Source organism: Lepidochelys olivacea (genome assembly GCF_965140295.1).
Source record: "Lepidochelys olivacea isolate rLepOli2 genome assembly, chromosome: 3".
Classification (NCBI taxonomy): Eukaryota; Metazoa; Chordata; order Testudines; family Cheloniidae; genus Lepidochelys; species Lepidochelys olivacea.
The window spans coordinates 202298307-202318298 of NC_140413.1; the positions used below are offsets into that span (position 1 = coordinate 202298307).

General features: G+C 42.5%; 1 protein-coding gene across 2 annotated transcripts in view; it reads right to left on the reverse strand.

Annotated features, from left to right (window-relative positions):
- The window catches only part of PLCB4 (phospholipase C beta 4), a 326177-nt gene that overhangs the window by 113480 nt on the left and 192705 nt on the right, over positions 1 to 19992 (reverse strand). For both annotated transcript variants that reach the window (XM_084622532.1, XM_084622531.1), the window contains exons 4-7: positions 19252 to 19352; positions 12490 to 12570; positions 12105 to 12164; positions 10593 to 10736 (exon numbers count right to left, since the gene is read on the reverse strand). In XM_084622532.1, coding sequence (XP_084478658.1) covers positions 10593 to 10736; positions 12105 to 12164; positions 12490 to 12570; positions 19252 to 19335 — 369 coding nt within the window. In that variant the 5' untranslated portion in view covers positions 19336 to 19352. The remainder of the gene's footprint in view (positions 1 to 10592; positions 10737 to 12104; positions 12165 to 12489; positions 12571 to 19251; positions 19353 to 19992) is intronic.

Sequence of the window (19992 nt, forward strand, 5' to 3'; positions counted from 1 at the left end):
AAGGGCTGGTCTACACTTAAAACACTGCAGTGGAACAGCTGCGCCTCTGTAGCTCGTTTCAGTGCAGATGTTACCTACCCTGGCAGGAGGCGTTCAACTGTCGGGATAGGGAATCCACCTCCCCAAGAAGCAGTAGCTAGGTCAACAGGAGCATTTTTCAGTCGACCTAGAGGTATCTACACCAGGGGGTTAGGTCGACTTGACTGCATCACTCTGGGGTGTGGATTTTTCACATCCCGAGTGACAGTTATACCCCCCTAATTTCCTTGCGTAGACCAGGTGTAAAATGGCCACACGAATCTGGGAACAACCCTTTTTCCTCGCTATGAGGGAACTACCAATTTGACTTGTTCTAAATCAGTTACATGAAGGTGAAGTAACAGCAAACACTCTGCAAAGACAATCAAATCTGTTGCCTAGTGTTCAGCATCACCAAGCCACTAGGTATTGAAAGAATGGCAAAGACCACTGAAAAAATCAAATTCTGAATTCAAGTAAACAAGGACACCGGCATAAAACCTGAATGACACAAACTGTTATTCTGGATTTATATCAGTGTAACCAGGAGAGGAATCTGTCCCTTAGTATCTAACCTTAGAGAAGCAATGACCATGAAACTAAATGGAAAAAATGAAGCAGTGGGCACAGAAACTACAGGATGAAGAGCTGAATGCACAACTAAGTACATGGAATGTGGAAAAAGATAACTGAACTAGCTCTGTTAAACAAAGAGCCAGCATTTATGAATGCCTTTAAGTGGAAAAAATGAAAGAAACATTGACTGAAGAAGCCTGTCTTCCAACGTTTGCTGAATAACTCCATCAAATCCTTTAGAGCTACTCAGTGACCTTGCTTCGTCTTGGTTTCCTCAATGAAACACAAGCCAGCAGTGGCAGAGTGCACAGACTGCTTGATCTCTTAGCTCTGAATTAGCCAGGGCCTTACATTTAACAGAATGAGATGCAAAGTAGGGTCATTGAGAGTGACTAAAAACTGCTGTAACCTTCAGCTCATGCTGTTCAGTCCAACATCACCCATGGTTTAGTTATAGATGAGACCTGTATTACCCAAATCGAGGAGTAATTCCAAGGAGATTCCACCTTTCCTGTGTCCATGTAGTTTCTCCAGTGAGAACATGAACACCAGGCTAACTCTAGGTCCAACATGAACAGCAGGCTAAGGAACTAGGATGACGGAGTGGTTTTTTGCATCTGGTATTATCCCAAGGGGGTGCCTAGTGCCAAAGACTGATTTGTTAGAGTCCAGGACTCGATAATTTGTGGATAATATCTAAATCAACACTTCTAAGTGGGATCACTATCCATCCCAAATTAAGCAATTCTCCGTCCGACACAGCCTTGCCACCCACAACCCACACAACAAATCCATCAGCATTCCCATACCCAATTCATTCGTTCCCCTTCTGCCCCCCCACCAGCACACTCACAGCCCCAGTGCGCCCCCTTTGCTTCTGTTCTCATGCACACACACAGAGCTGCGTGGAAAGGGGCCTGATCCTGAGCTGCTGCTTCCAGACGTGGTCAGTGCCTCCTCTCCCCACAAGCAGCAGCAACTGAGAGCGCAAGGAGGGGAGCCCCCAGTCCCAGAACTCCAGCAGGAGCTGCCCCTAGGGCCCAGGGTGGAGTCTCGGCAGAGGAGCTGCTACCTGCTGCATTGGTCCTTCACTGCTGAATCCCCACGTGCAGGGCTGCCTGGCCTGAGTGTGTAATGTGGAGTCCCTTGGTGGGCCACTGGCAATAAGATTCGAACCTGGGCCTGCTGAACTAAATGCACAAGCTTCTACTGTCTGAGCTAAAAGACTGTTCGCTAAACGGCTGTGCAGACTCATGAACCTCTGTGTGGTCCAGCCACTAGAGGGGAACAGAGCCACACTGTGGAAGCACCAGTTACATATGCATCTGTGAAAGCCCTGGGACTGAGATAATTTTAGTAATTTTGGTGGTGTACTGGCTCAGCAGCGGAGTTACAGATTAAGCTCTTGTTTCGGGCTAGAGTCACCAAGATTAATGTCCAGGGTGACTTACACATCTCACTGATTTCAGGACCTCCACAGCAACTATGGAGCTATCCTTAGGAAGGGAAGAGAAGAGAAGAGAAGAGGTTAGTTTGACAAACTAAAGAGGCCACCTTCTGGATCTCATCTTTCACTGGGGAATCGATTCTGGGCAAAGGCCCTGTTTAGCTCGTGTGCTGTCAGTGAGTGATGAACCCGTTAGGGGTTTCAAAATCCTCAGAGAGAATATACCGAGCATTCTGTTAGTAGTCTAGCAGGGAACCAGAACATTTTGTTCTCAACCATTCACACAGTGGACAATAGATCTCCTCTTCCTCAACTCCTATGTCCAGTCAGTCTCACAGGTCATGTCTGTACAATGCAGATTACCATACCTGCGACACACGAAGAAGCAACAGAAAGGAGACTAGACTAGGGATTGTGTAAAATTCATCCCATATCTGTCAACCACAGCCAAGAGTTTCTGTATGTTGCTACTGAGGCTGTGCTATACGCTAAAAGAAAACTCAAGGGCTCGTTTCCCCCCACTTCCAGAATTTCATCTACGAAGTCCCAGCTAGCACAAATGTTCCATGTGGCAAGCAGTCTGATGAACCCAGATTGCTTCCACTCATTAACAGAGCATTTCTTGCTGTGAGGAGTTTTCCAAACATGTTGAGGATCAGACCAACTGGATCTACACCAGTTTGGCTGCTTCTGTGGGAACAGTGTCAAGAACAGATGAGACAAATATATCAGGTATTTTCGTCTAGTTTCACCCAGTGCGATGAGCCCTTATCCATTGTGGCTTGTGAAAACCAGTGGGGAGGTATTGGGGCCATTGAAAGTCCTGCAGTAACACTTCCAAAAGGAACATAAAAGAGTGAGGGGAAAAAAAAAACAACACAGCAAAGATCCTGGATGCCTTTTTCAATGTATAATGTAAAGAAAGGCCATTAAGTGAAAATTAAGATACTGACAGATCTTATGAACATGGCATTAACATATCCCGAGGGGTTGGTGATGAAACAGCAATACACAGCTCCCTGAATGGGGAAGCAACAGTTTTGTAGTGAGGCCTTCTGATTCTCTGGGAAGGCTTACTTACCACCTCAGCTACATACCATATGCCACATTCCAACACAGTGCAAGAACTACGGAGATACACAAGAATGCTTGAAAATGCAGGAAACCAAGCAGAAAATAAAGTAATCAAATCATGATGAATGTAAGAACAATGAATAATAATAATACATTGTGCTTCTGTAATGTCCTTCTCTGAGGAACTCAAGGCGTCGCAAACATTTCTGAACTTAGCCTCACAGCACTCTTGTGTGGTGGGCGGGTATTATTATTATCCTCATTTTACAGATAGGAGAAGCTGAGGTACAGAGAAATTAAGTGACTTCATCAAGCTCTCATAGGAAGTCTGTGGCAGAGCTGGGAAGAAAATGTATAACTTTTAACTTCCAGTCTTGTGCTCTAGCTATAAGATACCAGCTGACTGAATATTACAACAATATTTGACCAGCTTGCTTGAAAGGTTAGAAACCCTAATTCCCCTTTGAATGCAAGCTTCCAATATAAAATATGAATACGGCCCTAATCCTGAAAACACTTAAATATGTGCCTATCTTCATGTGTATGAGTAACCACATCGAAATCAATAGTTTCTGGTTATACAATAATTTCAAAGTATTTGCAGGACTGAGGCCTAAATCACTAATGATTATTCCTTTGACAGGGACAAAAGAATCAACAGATTTCCAGAATTCTTTCCAGATATATTCTGCAGTTTTCCCGAGGTAGATTAGATTTACAATGCACATGCATGTAAAATAAGAGAAAACAAACAAAGATACAGAGAAGTTCTTTAAAAAGAAAAGGAGTACTTGTGGCACTAACAAATTTAGCTCACGAAAGCTTATGCTCAAATAAATTTGTTAGTCTCTAAGGTGCCACAAGTACTCCTTTTCTTTTTGCGAATACAGACTAACACGGCTGCAACTCTGAGAGAAGTTCTTTTTCTTTATAAGGGCTGTGGGAATCTGCTGCTGTTCCCAATGTCTCTGGCTGTACTTGCGACCTTCCTGCTTTAATACACATCATCACTGCTCTTCAAATGATTATTAAAATGGAAGCCCCCTGGTATTACAGGGAGATCATTTTCCAGAACCAGACTACATCTCTGCTACACTGAAAGGCAGATCCTTTCTCTAAAGTGCTCTGTGTGGAAAAACAGTGTAGCAGCCTCTGCTTTCTGATCATCCGCATTTACAGTATTTCTTTCTTCCATAAGTCAATTAACCAGATAGTAATAAAAGTTAATGTGCAATATACTATCCATACCAATTGTTAAAACACTGCCCACTACAAAGTTTATAATTATGCTGAAAATCGGCATGAGTTGTGACGGTTATTAAATGCTGTTGATTGTGAAACCGAGCCTATCCGCTCTGTGATCAGCTATTTGCACTGAGGTTTTGCAGGGTTGGCGGCCTGACGTAGCATCTTTTTGAAAATGCTCTATCCATTATATAAATCTATACAAATTTACAAGGCAATATTCATAACCTTTCAGAACCCAGCTAAAATTAAAATGGCTGCTCCTCGCTGGCAAGAATAGTTACTGATAAATTAACTCAACATCTCTATTCCGCATTTATACTGAGTGGGATTAAATTGTGAAAAATCAACAAAATAAATACAAACGCGACCAACGGAATTTGCCACTTTACACCAAGGATGAATCGGTCCCATTATTTTTACCCATAGTGTTAGTAACACATGCCAAAGGAAACTGTCTTTTTGTTCTGAGTTTGTACAGTACCTAGACCAGTGTATGACTAGGACCCCAAGGTGCTACAATAATACAAATAATAATAGCCAAGACAGCTGACACAGTAAGCACAGTAATAAAATCACTGAAGTTACAGAAGAACTATTTGATAGAGAGAGTATTACCTAAATGTTTTAGCTGATGCCTATTACAATTCTTGTGACTCTCATTCTTGCGATTCTCTACTTAGCCATTAACGTCACACTCAGCCTTGTTTTCACTGCTAGAAAAAAGGAGCAAAGTAAACTAGGCACGGTCAACCTCAGGCTGGGGTATAGTACTGACATTGCCTAATTTGCCATCTGGTAAAACCAAAGTATTTTGTCTTCACTTGGGATAGCTCACATGTTCGTTACCCTGAGGTAAAATGCACCTTTTTTAGCAGTGAAGACAAGGCCTCAGTGGTCTCACAAACCTAGTGATTTATTCTTCAGAGCAGACTAAAAATGAAGAACCAGAATAAAATCATGAACGTTGCTTCTCTTTTATATGTAAATCTTTTGGGTTAGATTCCACATCACATCTCCAGAGTAGGGTTGCCAATTTTGGTTTGATGTATTCCTGGATGTCTCATCACATGGCATAATCTTTACTTGAAGAGTAATCTTGAATTCCTGGAGACTCCAAGGCAATCCTGGAGGATTGGCAACCCTACTCCAGAGATAAGGAGGGGGAGGTCTGGACTCTAAACTACTGCAGGAGCCACCATAGTCCTTACTATAAGAGATGCTTTTACTTATGGTAGCCTAGTCTGAGCAGCATATGGACTGCTTTGCAGGCCAGAATGCCCTAGGCTAGGGCCTTACACTGCTCCTGCACTAGGGGAATTCTCCCCAGTCTGCCACAGCCCCTTTACACTGCCAGAATACAGCGTCCATTGTACAGACCAGCACTCAGGAAGGCTACCTGGTAAATGAAGTAACTTAAGCCCAATCCCGGGCAACCACGAAATTTGAGACCTACAAGCAGTTGATGCAGGTGGTTTATGAAGTTCAATATGCAAACTCGACCAGTTCCTCCATTCCCCTTCTCACAAGTTCCCTGGGTGTCACCCTCCCATCCCCTTTTATTTCAGGGATTCCCTTCAACCTTCCACCCCCTGCCTCATTATAGGGGCTCCGCATGCCCTTGTAAACCATTGGTGCTTGGTAGACCTCCCCAAATTGTGATCTTTACTGTGGAAAAGTGGCTAAAACTTTATCAAACATCACAATAATCTATAACAAGTGTTGAGTGGAATAGGTACGAAAAGGAGAGAGACAGACTGAATTAGTCCAAACGAAAAGGCCTACTGATCAAACTCAAGGTATACGTTAAGATCATGCCTGGTAAACAAGGAAAGTGTGGGACTGGAAATCTGTGAACCAAAATTGATGTGTCCAAAATTAGGCCTAACTGATGAACAAACTGATGGCTGGCTATGTTTCCCATCATTCCCTTTTCAGGCCCACATTTACTAAAGAGAGACTTTGTGGGGGAAACTAACTAACTGACTGGGAGACTGGTGGACTGGAAGGAACTAGCTTTGTCATCATGACTGCCACCCTCACTGTCTCCTGGGACTCCAGGAGCCACTATGACACCATTAGGCCTCTGGTGTTCTGATTCTGAGAGATGTCCTGACCAGACCGGTCCAGAGAGAGGGAATCAGATGATACTGCCATCTCCATCGGCTCTGGCTAAATCCTGACCACCACCTAAGATGTGAGACTTTGGTTCCTGTTGTCACCCCTTCCCCATACCTGTCATTTTCCTTCCCCACCTTCTTTTGCCTTCTGTTTTATAAGCATCTGACTTAGCCAGTCAGGACTGCATATTTTGCAACACTGCTGTAAGCCTGTGACCACAAAGATAGCTAAAAGCAATGGCCTAAATAGCCTGCCGCTGGTACAAGTTAGCCAGGTCTCAGAGTAGCTGACAAGAGCATGTGCTATGCCTGTGTTTCTCCCACAGTGAGATTTTACAAGTGAAGATACTGGTTTTTTTCTTCCATTTTCTGTTTGTTTTATTTTGACTTCTAGGACATGGGATGGGACTTTAACAGCAGCAGCAGGAACAGCTCCAGCCTACCTCAACTGCCTTTTCTCTTTCCCCCCCAAAAAGATGACTGATCATTCTACAAGCAGGGAACAAGCTTAGTTAACACACACAGGCTAATATGAAATGGCGGGGGGGGGGGGGTTTGGGGGTTAACTTCCCTGATATCTGTTGGATAACTATTGCAGCGAAACATAATATGGCCTGAAAATTCATAGCATGTGTAGAGAACAATTTTGATTCAGAAAGTTGAGGACACAAAGGCAGTCAGTCCATTTTGGATCTGGTTTTGACCAACAGTTGTAATCGCGAACACGAAGGTGGTTGGGAACTTGGGAGGAAGTGATCATGATTTGATAGAATTCAAGATCCTATGGAAAGGAGGAGATGAGAACAGCAAAACAAAGACACTGGACTTTAGAAAGGCGGGTTTCAATGGACTCAGAGAAATAGCAGGGAAGGTCCCATGGAAAGACCAATTAGGAAGAAAAGGAGTCGAAGGAGACTGGCAGTTCTTAAAAGATGTAACACTAGAAACTCAACATCAAGCTACTGCGATGCAGACTTAAGATATGAGGAGCCACAGCAGGCCAATGTGTCTGCACAAGGAGCTTTTTAGCTATCTGAAAACCAACAGGGCTCCATACAGAACATGGAAGGAGGGGCATGTCACCAAGGAAGTATACATGGGAATAGCAAGAGTATGCAGGCACAAAATCAGGAAAGCCCAGGCAAAGAATGAGTTACAGCTGGCAAGAAATGTTAAAGACAACAAGAAGGGGTTCTTCAAATATGTCAGACAAAAAAGAAAGATCAAGGACGGTGTGGGTTCACTGCCTAATGAAGGTGGGGAGCTGGTAAAGGAAGATGATAGGAAGGCAGAGCTGCTTAATGCCTACTTTGCTTCAGTCTTCTCGCAAAAAACAACATGTGTCCAGCAAAGTTACCATAGACAATAAAGGGGAAGGGATGCAGATTGGGATAAGTTAAAAAACACGTCAGAGATCTTCTGACCAATTTGAATGAATTGAAATCAGCAGGGCTGGATGCTGTTCACCCTAGGATATTGAAAGAATTAGCTGAAGCCACTGGCAATAATATTTACAAACTCTTGGATGACAGGAGAGGTCCCGGAAGACTGGAGAAGGGCTGACACAGGGCCCATCTTCAAAAAGAAGAAAAAGGAGGAGCCAGGGAACTACAGACCAGTCGGCCTGACTTTGATACTTGGGAAGCTACGAGAGCAATGTCTAAATCATTCAATCTGCAAGTACCTGGAGGATGACGGGGTAATCGCTAGCAGCCAGCGTGGATTTACCAAGAACAAATCCTGCCAAACCAGCTTGATTTCCTTCTTTGACAGAGTAACTGATTTAGCGGATAGGGGGAATGCAGTGGACATAATATACCTGGACTTCAGCAAGGCTTTTGACTTTCTGATAAGTAAGCTGGAGAAATGCGGGCTCGGCAGAACTACCATTAAGTGGATACATAATTGATTAAACAACCACAAACAAAGAGTAACTATTAATGGAATGATGTCGGATTGGAGGGAGGTTTCAAGTAGAGTTCCACAAGGCTTTGTTCTGGGTCTAGTGTTGTTTAACATCTTTATTAATGACCAGGATGTAATTAAGAAAGCGCACGGATCAAGTTTACAGACAACACAAAGCTAGGGCAGTTGCCAATACTTTGGAGGACAGAGCTAAAATTCAGAGGGATCTTGACAAATTGGAGAACTGGGCTATGGACAACAAAATGAAATTCAACAAAGACAAATGTCAGGTGCTACACTTAGGGAAGTAAAACCAAATACAGAATGGGGGATAACTGGCTTGGCAGCAGCACTGCTGAGAAGGATCTGAGAGTTCTGGTGAGTTTCAACCTCAGCATGAGTCAGCAATGTGACACTATTGCCAAAAAAAAAAAAAAAGCAAATGCAATTTAGGTTGCATTTACAGAGGCATAGCATGAAAGTCTTGGGAGATAACAGTACTGCTCTACACGGCACTGGTTACACCTCAGCTGGAGTACTGTGTCTGATTTTGGTCACCAATGTCTAGAAAGTATGGAGAGAAACTGGAAAGGATCCAGAGGTGAGCGACAAAGATGATCAAAGGGATGGAATGCAAGCCATACAAGCAAAGACTGAAGGAATTGGGTATGTTTAGTTTGGAAAAGAGGAGGTTAATGGGGACATGATAGCACTCTTCAGATACTTGAAAGGCCGCCATAAAAAAATTGGAGAAAAGTTGTTCTCTCTTCCCACAGAGGGCAGGACAAGAGGCAATGGATTCAAACTACAGCAGAGCAGATTTAGATTAAATCCCAGGAAAAACTTCCTTCCTGTAAGAACAGTAAGACAATGGAACAGACACCTTGGGAAGTTGTGGAAGCTCCTTCACTGGAGGTTTTCAGAAGGAGGCTGGATAGCCATCTGTCTTCGATGGTTTAGCCACAACAAATCCTGCATCTTGGCACAGGATTAGACTAGAGGAGCCTTTTGGTCCCTTCTAAAGATTCTAAGAGAGTTATTACCCTTTTTAATCCCATCCAAGAGACTCTCAAACTAGGCTTTTTCTTCCTACTACAGACTCTCTATAGAGAAGGGGAACATGGGATATTGTTAAAAGAAGAGACTTCCTTAATACTGTATATTTTGAATGCTTTAACTGTTTTTCCTTCTTTTTCTGCATCTTTAATAAGAGAGTAAAAAGATTTTTAATAGTGTGTTTTCCACGCTAATAAGCAGGCTGAGGACTCTGTATTCCAAAACCCTGAACCTTGTTTAACTGTTTAGTGTTGGTCAGTGACAGGGTCATGTTAACACCCTGGACTCTCTGGGCCCCTTTATTCCATCAACAATAACATAACAGTGCTCCCCTATTTCTCTCTTCCTGTGCCCACACCAGGGTCCCCCATTCCCACCTCCGCCCTATGCCAGGGGCTCTCTGTGTGCCCTCCACGTCCACCTTCCCACTCTCCTAGGGTTCCACAATCTCCTCCCATGCCTGGGGCTCTGCATGTGCCTACATTCCCCCTATGGCCCTATTCCTTCCACTACTCTCATATTTTTTCTGTGTCCTTTTTTCCCCCCTTCATTTATTTTTCTTTCAGTGTTACTATTTTATAACTGTACTGGGACTAAGCTGGTGGGAGGGGGATGTGCACTGCCAAGCTGTTCTTTGATCGGTAGGCAATTTGAAAGGTGGGTGAAGCTGCTGGCTCAGCTAACCAGATGCCAGGGGGTTCCATGTGTCACCCATTTCCCCCTTTCTGTTTTTCTGATTGTGATCAAAATCAAGAAGGTTCTGCCCATAAATGCCTAAAGCATTCCCTACATTTTGGAACTGACCGGATGTGGTGTTGAAAAGTTATGACAGACAAACAGAGACATGCTACTGAGTTGAGTGTTAGACCTCACTTTGCTTGGCCAGCAACAATGGTTGCAATGAATGGTCAGGCTATGCTTTCTGTCTACGAGGCTTCCAATAATAAAAAGGAAAGAGGAAGCGGAAAGCCAAGGGATTTCTGTACATCTAGACAGAAAACACAGGTGTGACTGAAGCTCGAGTAGACACATCTGAGCTAGCTTTATTCTAGCTAGCTCAAGTACCAGTCGTGATAAATCTGTGGCAGCATGTGCTTCAATGCAGGCGACACCTTTCCCCCCGCACCCGGCACTGTTTAACCATGGAATACCTTAGCTACTTCTGCATTTTCGGCTACCATGTACGTGAAGCTGATGTTCACCAGGTCTGTGCCACTGCAGACACACACTATCCGCCCTTCCAGCTCAGTTTCTGCTTTTCCCACAGTCTCAAGAACAGCTAGTATTTTGGGATCCTGTTAAACAGAAAAAAAAGACTTGTTAAATGCACAATACAAAGATTAAGCTAAAAACACAACTCAGGTTCGCATGCATTAAGACTGTAAATATTTCCCGGTCACCTTAAATGAGTTGTTTCATTTAGAATCTATTGGCATGATTAGGAAAAAAATCTAATTTAATAATCACTGACTGTGGCTGAATCCTAAAAGCAGAGAGATAATTGCAGTATTTTAAATACATTTCAGAAAATTACATATATTCCCTTCACAGAGAAGGGAAATGGAATACTTTTAAAGACTGGCAATAGTTTATGGGAATTCTTAACTCTATGTAAATAAATTATTCCAATCCAAATCAGTAGTGACCAAAAGTTATTATTTGCATGGAATGAGTGGGTGATTTCTATCCATTTCTTAGCAGCAAATCTGGTGCTCTTTGGTACCTTTGCTGGCAGTCAAGAGCCATAGATTTAATAAGCCTGGAGACTGAACTATTCATAGAAATTGGGAATATTCTGAAGCATATTTGAAGTTTGAAGCATACTCGTGGGGTATCATGGGGAAGTCTGCACTGCCTTAGCCCATGACCTACTTTGTTGGCTGAAGATTTCAGTCTATCACCTTGAAAGAGAACTAACTTCGCTAGAAAAAATAAATCTATGATTAAAGTGAAAAATCTATGATTTTTAAGTAGAACCATAGTCTGATTGAAGCTTTTGTATTTGACATCACCGGACAACTAGATAGCAAAACTCTTAAAGAGACACTGAAGCAATTATGCCCAAATTTCATCTCAGAAAGATGTCTAAAATCCAGATGCATTTTAAAAAGAAATCTATATTAGAAAATATTTTAAAAGCTATGATTTCTGTAGAACCCTCAGGTGGTCCCTCTGCAGACTGCCTTTGAAACAGCAGTTAATAATCACAAGTCCCAGAGCTGTCCTGACACAGTTGATCATTTAAGTATCTAAAACAAGGAAGCAAACAAAAATTTCTGATTTCTATGTCAATGAAACATAGGAACACATCTTGAATGATCAAGGACAAAAATTAAACCACAAAATATTTTCAACCTCCTAAAATGATATCATAATAGTTCAAAATAATTTGAAAACCCTTGACAGGATCCTTTTAATATTCAGTGCCCAGATTTCACAGCCTCTTGGAAGGTCAGCACTGACATGGCATTGCAATATTACAAAACCTCGACACTGAAATAAACTAAAACCACTTAATCTTAAAGCTAAACGTTTTAGGCTATGATTTTACAAACGAAGTTGTGCGGGCGGTATTTTGTAACAAGCTGCACTGCATTCCCCACTTCACCTTCAGCTTAAACACTCTTTGTTTAAAAGAACAGTAAAAACTAATTACAGCGTACCTTTGGTACAGCTCCAAGACGAATACTGTTGATCAGGGAGCATTCTAATACCTGTCCTTCCTGGAACGACAAGAGAAAGCAAGTTAGCTAAAAGGTCTGGCGAAACACAGTGCAGACACAAATAGGAATTGAAGCAAAAACAAACAATGAGTCTTAAATGCAACTGCAGTTAATTAACACAAAACAGTACATTTTCTTTTCACATCTGTTAATAATCTGTCAAGAATTGCAGTTATGTAACTTCTAAAAACACAGGAGCCAAGCTATCTTACTGTAAATAGTTACAAAGCCACATGTAATTTTAGTGATTAAAAATTAGCCTGGAAACAAACCAAGTGCAACAACATAGGCAGACAGTAATGTTCCTGGTACAACAGTACTGTACCTTTCCTTCACTTTTCCACCTTAGGAAAAAACCAAATTCATCCACTTGAAAGAGACAGTTTGGTTCAAAGACAAAGGACTCCTGTTGAAAGGGAAACACAACAAAATATTTTGGTGATGTTGACAAAATATTGTCAGGCAATCATTTGTTGCTCAAAACTAAAGATCTTTTACCTTTTCCCCAACTGCCTTGCAGTATTGCCAGTCCCAAGCATTCAAAAATAAGGAGTCAATCCCCAGAAATCATGAGATTTTTAAAAATAATAAATATTAGAACCTTTTTTATTTGACTTCTGGTTTCTGAGACATTACAGCAGACTCCGTTCTCATTTTCAGGCCTTTCTCAACAGCCACAAGGGCTAGAAACTTCTCTTTCTAAATGAAAGCTGATTTTCTCACCTAATCACAGGCTTCCAGAAACAACCTCACCAAATATTGTGAGGCTTGCAAGAATTGGCAACTGCTCGGGGTCAAACCACCACATTTTGCAATGACTTTTGGGGAAGTGCTTTCGCAAAAGCTGAACCCTCACAGAAGAACTTCTAGAAAGTACACACAAAAATATATTGCAAAGTGTTAGTCTGGCAGGGGAGATAGTATATAAAGCAGTTCGGAAGGAATAGAAAACCAGAGATTAGACTGAAAAAAAAAAGAGCAGTCAGGTCAGCATTACTAAAAACACAAAAACTAAAAAAGTACACACACCCCTCAAACTATTTTAATGTTAGAGGTGAAACTAAAAGGTAAGGAAACATCCCACTGTGCAGAATCAGTCATTTTTAAAGGGAACAAAAAGTCCAGCCCAGGCCAATCTTTTTTTAATTAAAAAAGATTACTTTATAACAAACGGCAAGCATGTGTGTAGGGAGCAGAGATGCTGTGACGGACAGAGGGCAGCACTTCATGTGGTTTGGGACATTTCCCACACAAAAGGATCATGCGGACAGGAGGATTTCTAACTTCTCTGATTCAGTTAGCACCATCCCACAAGCCCTCCATGCAAGGAACACCCATGTAAGTTAATAAGAGTTTTGCTGCAGGATGGGCCACAAAGCTGCCAGACCTGCCTACTACTTCGTTCCCTTGACCCAGAACACATTCAGAATCGAAGAGCATCTGCCTCTTAAATAATAGCACTGAGTACATACAGCACTTTTCAGCTTCAAAGCACTTCGCAAATATTAATTTCTGCGGCATCACTGTGAGGTAGGAAACAATTATCTTCATTTTACAGATAGGGAAACAGAGAGAAGAGTTAGAATTTGCCGTAAATTCAGAGACTGAGTCAGAACTGGATACGAGGCACTTCCTGTGCCCTCTCCTATAGCCAGGCTGCTAGTCCACACCTCACAGCTTACTGCCTTTTTCTTAATCCTTGCACTTCATAAAATATACCAGCTGCAAACATCCCAGAATCACTAGTTTTATAGCTCACGGGTATCCCTGTAAAGCTGCGTCTATAAAAACTCCAGCTAGCCACCTGTTAAAGGGAGAACCTTTTAAAATCTGCCTGGAATAGAGCAGTGGTTCTCAACCATTTTGGGTTCAGGGCAGGACCCATTTGTAAATGTTTATAGCCTGTCGTGACCCAGAAAATAATCTGGGGGTGGGGGCCCTGGGGTGGTTTTGGTCTGATCTTGCCCCCTGGAGAGGCTGAGTCCTGTCTGGCACTTACCTCACGCTGGCAGCTCCTGTGCTGTGGGGCTGGCTGGATATGGCTCTCCGCGCCGGGAGTTGCAACCTCCTGGGTTGCAGCACCACTCAGGTATAGGCCCCTCCCCAATGGACCAAATTTGCGTGGGTGGAGTTGTGAGGTGGCTCAGGGGGTTGCAGTGCCACTCACCCAACTCTGGCATCATAACAGCTGGGCGGAACCCGAGCGGCGCTGGGACCCCGAGCTTGCAGCGCCTGGAGCACGGAGGTGAACCCCAGCCAGCCCCGTGGGACAGGAGCCGCCACGCGACCCTTTGAAACGTTCCAACAACCCGATTTTGGGTCCCGACTCAGGTTCAGAAACCCTGGAATAGAGGGTCTCCTCAATAAGCAAGGTCAATGCCAAGAAAATGGGGACATGTTTCATTGCTTGTTGCACCCCCATGTGACTAAAAGCTCTCAGTATAAAAATAACTTTTCCTACAAAGATGGCCACATAAGATGCACTCAGTCCAACGTCCACTACTTAGCGTGCACTGGTTCCATTAACTAATTGCTTCTCCAGTTTTTCTTCTAATACAGTGAGGGAAACACCAGCTACCACAAATTCTAGACATTACACAGTCCAATACCATTGCTAACCTTTGACCATCAACCTTCTCCACTAAGATATTCCCTAAAAGCCTTTCCAACATTCAGGTGTGGTACTGCCTGGCTCAAAGAGAAAGGAAGCATATCCCATGTGGCCTGTAATTCCTCTCGCTGATGTATACCTCTAGCACAGTGATCCAGACTTCGTTCGAGACCTTCTAGTCCCCCAGTGAAATTCCATTTTGTGAATATTGCTTCCTTGGGAGGCAGTGTGGTCTAGTAGTTAGGACACTGCTCTCAGACTCAGGAGCTGTCCCCTATTCGCAGCTCTGCCGCTGACCTGCTATGTAAACTTGGACCAGTCACTTCACTGGGTCTCTGCTGTGAATCTCTGCTTTGCCTGTTTAGGCTGGAAGTTCAATATAGAAGTTCAATGGGAGCTGGGTGCCTAAATCCCTTAGGCTCTTTCGAAAATCCCAAACTAAGATTATAAATCCTTTGCAGGAGGGCTCTTGCTATGGGTATGTACAATGCCTAGCACAAACCTCGTTAGGATATCTAGGCATTACTGTAATTCTATTAAATAAATAATACTATCCCAACCAACCACAAACTTGATGATATCATCAAAGGGGCTGGGCTACCACGCAGATGAGCTTACAAGTGTTCTGTAGCAAAACTGGGTAAATTTACCATACAATACTTACAGCAAACAATACGGATACAGAACACCGCATGTTTTCTGCTTCAAATAAGGCAGGTAGGACCCCTGCTAGCAGTCAGTGTAAAAAGAAGAGCATATGATTCAAAACGCCGTGAATGCAGCACAGCACTTAATAAAATCTGATTTATACATACAACGGCAATGCCTAATTCCATTCCCAAATGTCAACATTGATTAGGTAGATGAAATTACTAGCAATTAATATAAAGCTCAGTACTTTTCCCATCCTGAAGAGATCCACTGCCTCTGAAACCTGTTCCAATGTTAAACGCTGTACCGTTCACACGGTTCGTGCTGTAAAAATGCAGCCCTGGCTCTAGCCACTAAACAGAGGTGAACTTAAATATGCCACATAACTGGCACTGGTGCCTTTTATTTCAAGGTTGCTTTGGACTGGTGACTTCTTCCAAAATTCAGCTGCACTCAGCTACTTCTTGCATCTTAGAATCATAGAAGTGTAGGGCTGGATGGGACAGCGAGAGGTCATCAGATCCAGCTCCTGCGCTGAGGCAGGAACCTTCGACCAGCATTTCTCAAAGGCGGCCACCAGGGGCTTTTCTTGCAGCCACAGCTTCCCGGGCAGTTATGTGGGGAGTTGGCAAAGCAGTGGCCTGTCCCCAGGGGCCACCAGCAGTGGTTGGGCCCCTCCCTCCTCTGGGGAGACACAAGCTGGAGGAGCAGGCAGTCAGCGAGTTCCCCACCTTCCCGGGGGCTGTGAGGTTGGGCTTCAGCCCTGGGGTGGTGGGTGGCAGACTCCAGACACAGGGCTTCGGGCTCTGTCCCCTGGGTGTGGGGCTTTGGGCTCTGTTCTCTGGCTGCCTGGAGGCAGGCTCTGGCCTGCGCTCACCCCCACCACCAACTCTGGTCCCCGCTGCCTCCCCCAGTGCCCCATCGCCTATGCCCCCACTGCCTCTGTACCCACCTCCCCATCCAGGGATTAATTTGTCCCCGAGCTTGCCAGGGCTGAGTAAGTCTGCTGTGAAAAGTGATATTAACAAACATACAAATATCGCTTTTCACAACAGACTTCCTAATAGCTAGCAAGTCTTAAAAAAAAAAACAACCCCAAAACAAACAAGAAAAAGGACAAGAACGTTCAAAGCGCCTTATTTGTGTTTCTCGTCTGTTTAGGTCGAATAGAGACAACTGTACGTTATTTTTATTATTGAGTCTGAAAAAACAAACAAACCCTACATAGATGAATTACAATGATTTGGGCATGTATATGTGCATATTTATTTGATTTTCCTAAAGTTAATTAAGTATTTTAGGAAAAATGGTCAGAGCAGCCACCAGCAAGAGTTGGTGGCCGCACTCTGAGGCCACCAAAAAATTTGTTGTGAGAACCCCTGCCTTAGACCATCCATGACAAGGGGTTGTCTAAATTGTTCTTAAAAACCTCCCATGATGGGGATTCCACAACCTCCCTTGGAAGCTTGTTGCAGAACTTAACTACCTCTATAGTTATCGAATATTGAACTAAAACTGCCTTGCTGCATATTAAGCCCATTAGTTCTTCTCCTACCTTCAGAACAATTGATCACCATCCTCTTTTAAACAATCCTTAACAAATCTGAAGACTGTTATCCAGTCCCCCTTCAGTCTTCTTTTCTCAAGACTAAACATGAACAGGTTTTTAAACATTACTTGTAAATCAGGTTTTCTAAAGCTTTTATCACTTATGCAGCTCTCCTCTGGACACTCTCCAATTTGCCCACAGCTTTCCTAAAGTGTGGCACTCAGAATTGTACACACGTCTTCAGCTGAGGCCTCACCAATACCAAGTAGAGCGGGACAATTACCTCCCATGTCTTATGTATGACACTCCTGTTAATACATCCCAGAATCATATCAGCCTTTTTCGCAACTGCATCACTTTGAATATGGAATTGAGTCAACAATTTGTGATCCACTATAACCCCCAGATCCTTTTCAGCAGTATCACCATTTAGCTAGTTATCCTTATTTTGTAGTTGTGCATTTGATTTTTCCTTCCTAAGTGAAGTACTTTGCACTTGTCTTTACTAAATTTCATCTTGTTGAATTCAGACCAATTCTCCAACATACCACAGTCATTTTGAATTCTAATCCTGTCCTCAAAGTGCTTGCAACCCCTCTCAGCTTGGTGTTATCCACATTTTTCATAAGCATACTCATCAGTCCATTATCCAAGTCATCAATGAAAATGCTGAATAGCACCGGACCTAGGACTGACCTTTGTAGGACCCCACTGGATATGCCAGCCCAGTTTCATGGGGAACCACTGATAACTATTCTTTGAGTATGGTCTTTCAACTAGTTGTGTACCCATTTTATAGTAATTTAATCTAGACCACATTTCCCTAGTTTGCTTATGAGAACGACATGTGGGACAGTATCAAAAGTCTTTCTATAATCAACATATATCACATCTACTGTTTCCTCCCTATTCCCTAGGCCAGAAATCCCGTCAAAGAAGGAAATTAGGTTAGTCTGGCATGATTTGTTCTTGACAAATCCAAGATCACTATTCTTTATAACCATATTATCCTCTAGGTACTTACAAACTGTTTAATAATTTAGTCCGGTATCTTTCCAGGTGCCAAAGTTAGGCCAACTGGACTATAACTTGTACTTAGAAAATGTTTGCCTGCCTTTAGAAGAGACTGAATAACCAACCCAGGACAGCCAGGAATCTTTTACTTTATCTTGTACTATGCAAGCGAAAACAATGTTCATAATGGGGTGACCATTATTAAACATTCTTGAAAGCAAAACCACATACATTCCATTGGATCAGCTGAGCTCAATTATTTAGCATATGCTAAATTATTCAAAACAGCATTTACAGAATGAAAAATAAACAATTTAAGATCCTTCTTTCAAAGGGCAACATTTACCAAACATGTTTTCTATTAGTTTATCTAATCCAGCACTGAAAGTGGGGGATAAGAAAGCTAGGTCTATCTTGGCAGATGACTATGATACAAATACTTTTTGTTCACTTCAAGAGATTACAGGAAAGCATAATATCCCTGAAGGCATTTCTCAAAATACCTTTAACTTAGAGATTTTCAGGCAAATAAAAAAAAGATTAAAAACAAACCTTAGTAAAACTATTTTCATAGGCAAATTGATGTTGAATATAAGGCAAAGGTCTCTGCCTTTTATTCTGGAAGCTTATATCAAATGTTATGTCCCACTTTCCTTTCCTTCAACAGACCTGGATTAAAGTGCGGCTGAAAGCAGGATCATATTAATCATATTCCAGATAAAGCATAGGTCGATTGACTAAAGGAGATAAAACCACCCTTGATTTCAAATAGTGTCTTTGATTTACAGTGTAAATGTTTTCGTGATCTTCTATTTTTCCATACAGCATGTAGGTTCTTAGTCTATTTTTACAAGTAGGAGCACGCATTCCAAAAATAGTAAGTTTAAAAATAGGACAGAGTGCATTTTTTTTTGGTAAGGTGCTTTGGGTACTATACTATGATGACTCCCTACAACAGAGAGCTGCATGTATGTTACAGATAGAAGGGATTTAAATCAAAATGTTTCTCTTACTCTGGGATTATTTTCAAATCAAAGGATTAAATCAGCCATTACAAAATGTATTTTAAAGAGGCTTTTTTGGCAGCAAGAAATTGTATTGTAACAAAGTGTTAACATTTATGTTCTACCTTCATGTAGATTTTCTGTTTGAAACTTTTATTTGTGTAAAACCTTAAAAAAAAAAGAAATATTTTTGTAACATTTGCCACATCTAGAAAAGGCAGGGAAAGGGAGAGGAACATTATCCAACTGGCCCCTTACCTCTTCGTATCTGTCAAACACAGCTCCATCTTGCATAAAGGAAGGGACTGACTTCTGCCAGTTAAATTCATACGGTTTTGCCATGATTATGTATGAAAAACCTGAAATGAAACAGAAAGAAACAGCATAGTTCAATTGTTGCGTTCTATAAGGAAGGCTGCATAGACTGTTGGGGACAAACAGCTGGCTTTCCTTGCAACAAAACAGTTTATAAAAACACAATACTGGGTTTTCAGATAAAGAGTTTCCCTCACATAAAATTAGTTTATCTTTGATAAAAATATAATTTTAAAAGTACAATATGACTGAAAAATGTTTTAAAGAGTGACTGAACATGACAATTATCTGAAAGACTGCTGCAGATTGTACCATTAATAGGGCCCTACCAAATTCACGGCAATAAAAAACCACATCACGGACTGTGAAATCTGGTCCCCCCGCCTGTGAAATCTGGTGTTAGGTGTGCTTTTACCCTATACTATACAGATTTCACACGGAAAACCAATGTTTCTCAAATTGGGGGTCCTGACGCAAAAGGGATTTTCAGGGCGGTTGCAAGGTTATTTGGGGGGGGGGGCGATATTGCCTCCCTTTCATCTGTAATGCCTTCAGAGCTGGGCGGTTGGAGAGCGGTGGCTATTGGCCGGGCGCCCAGCTCTGAAAGCAGCACCCCGTCAGCAGCAGCGCGGAAGCAAGGGTGGCAATGCCTCAGAGCTGGGCGGCAGGAAAGTGGCGGCTGCT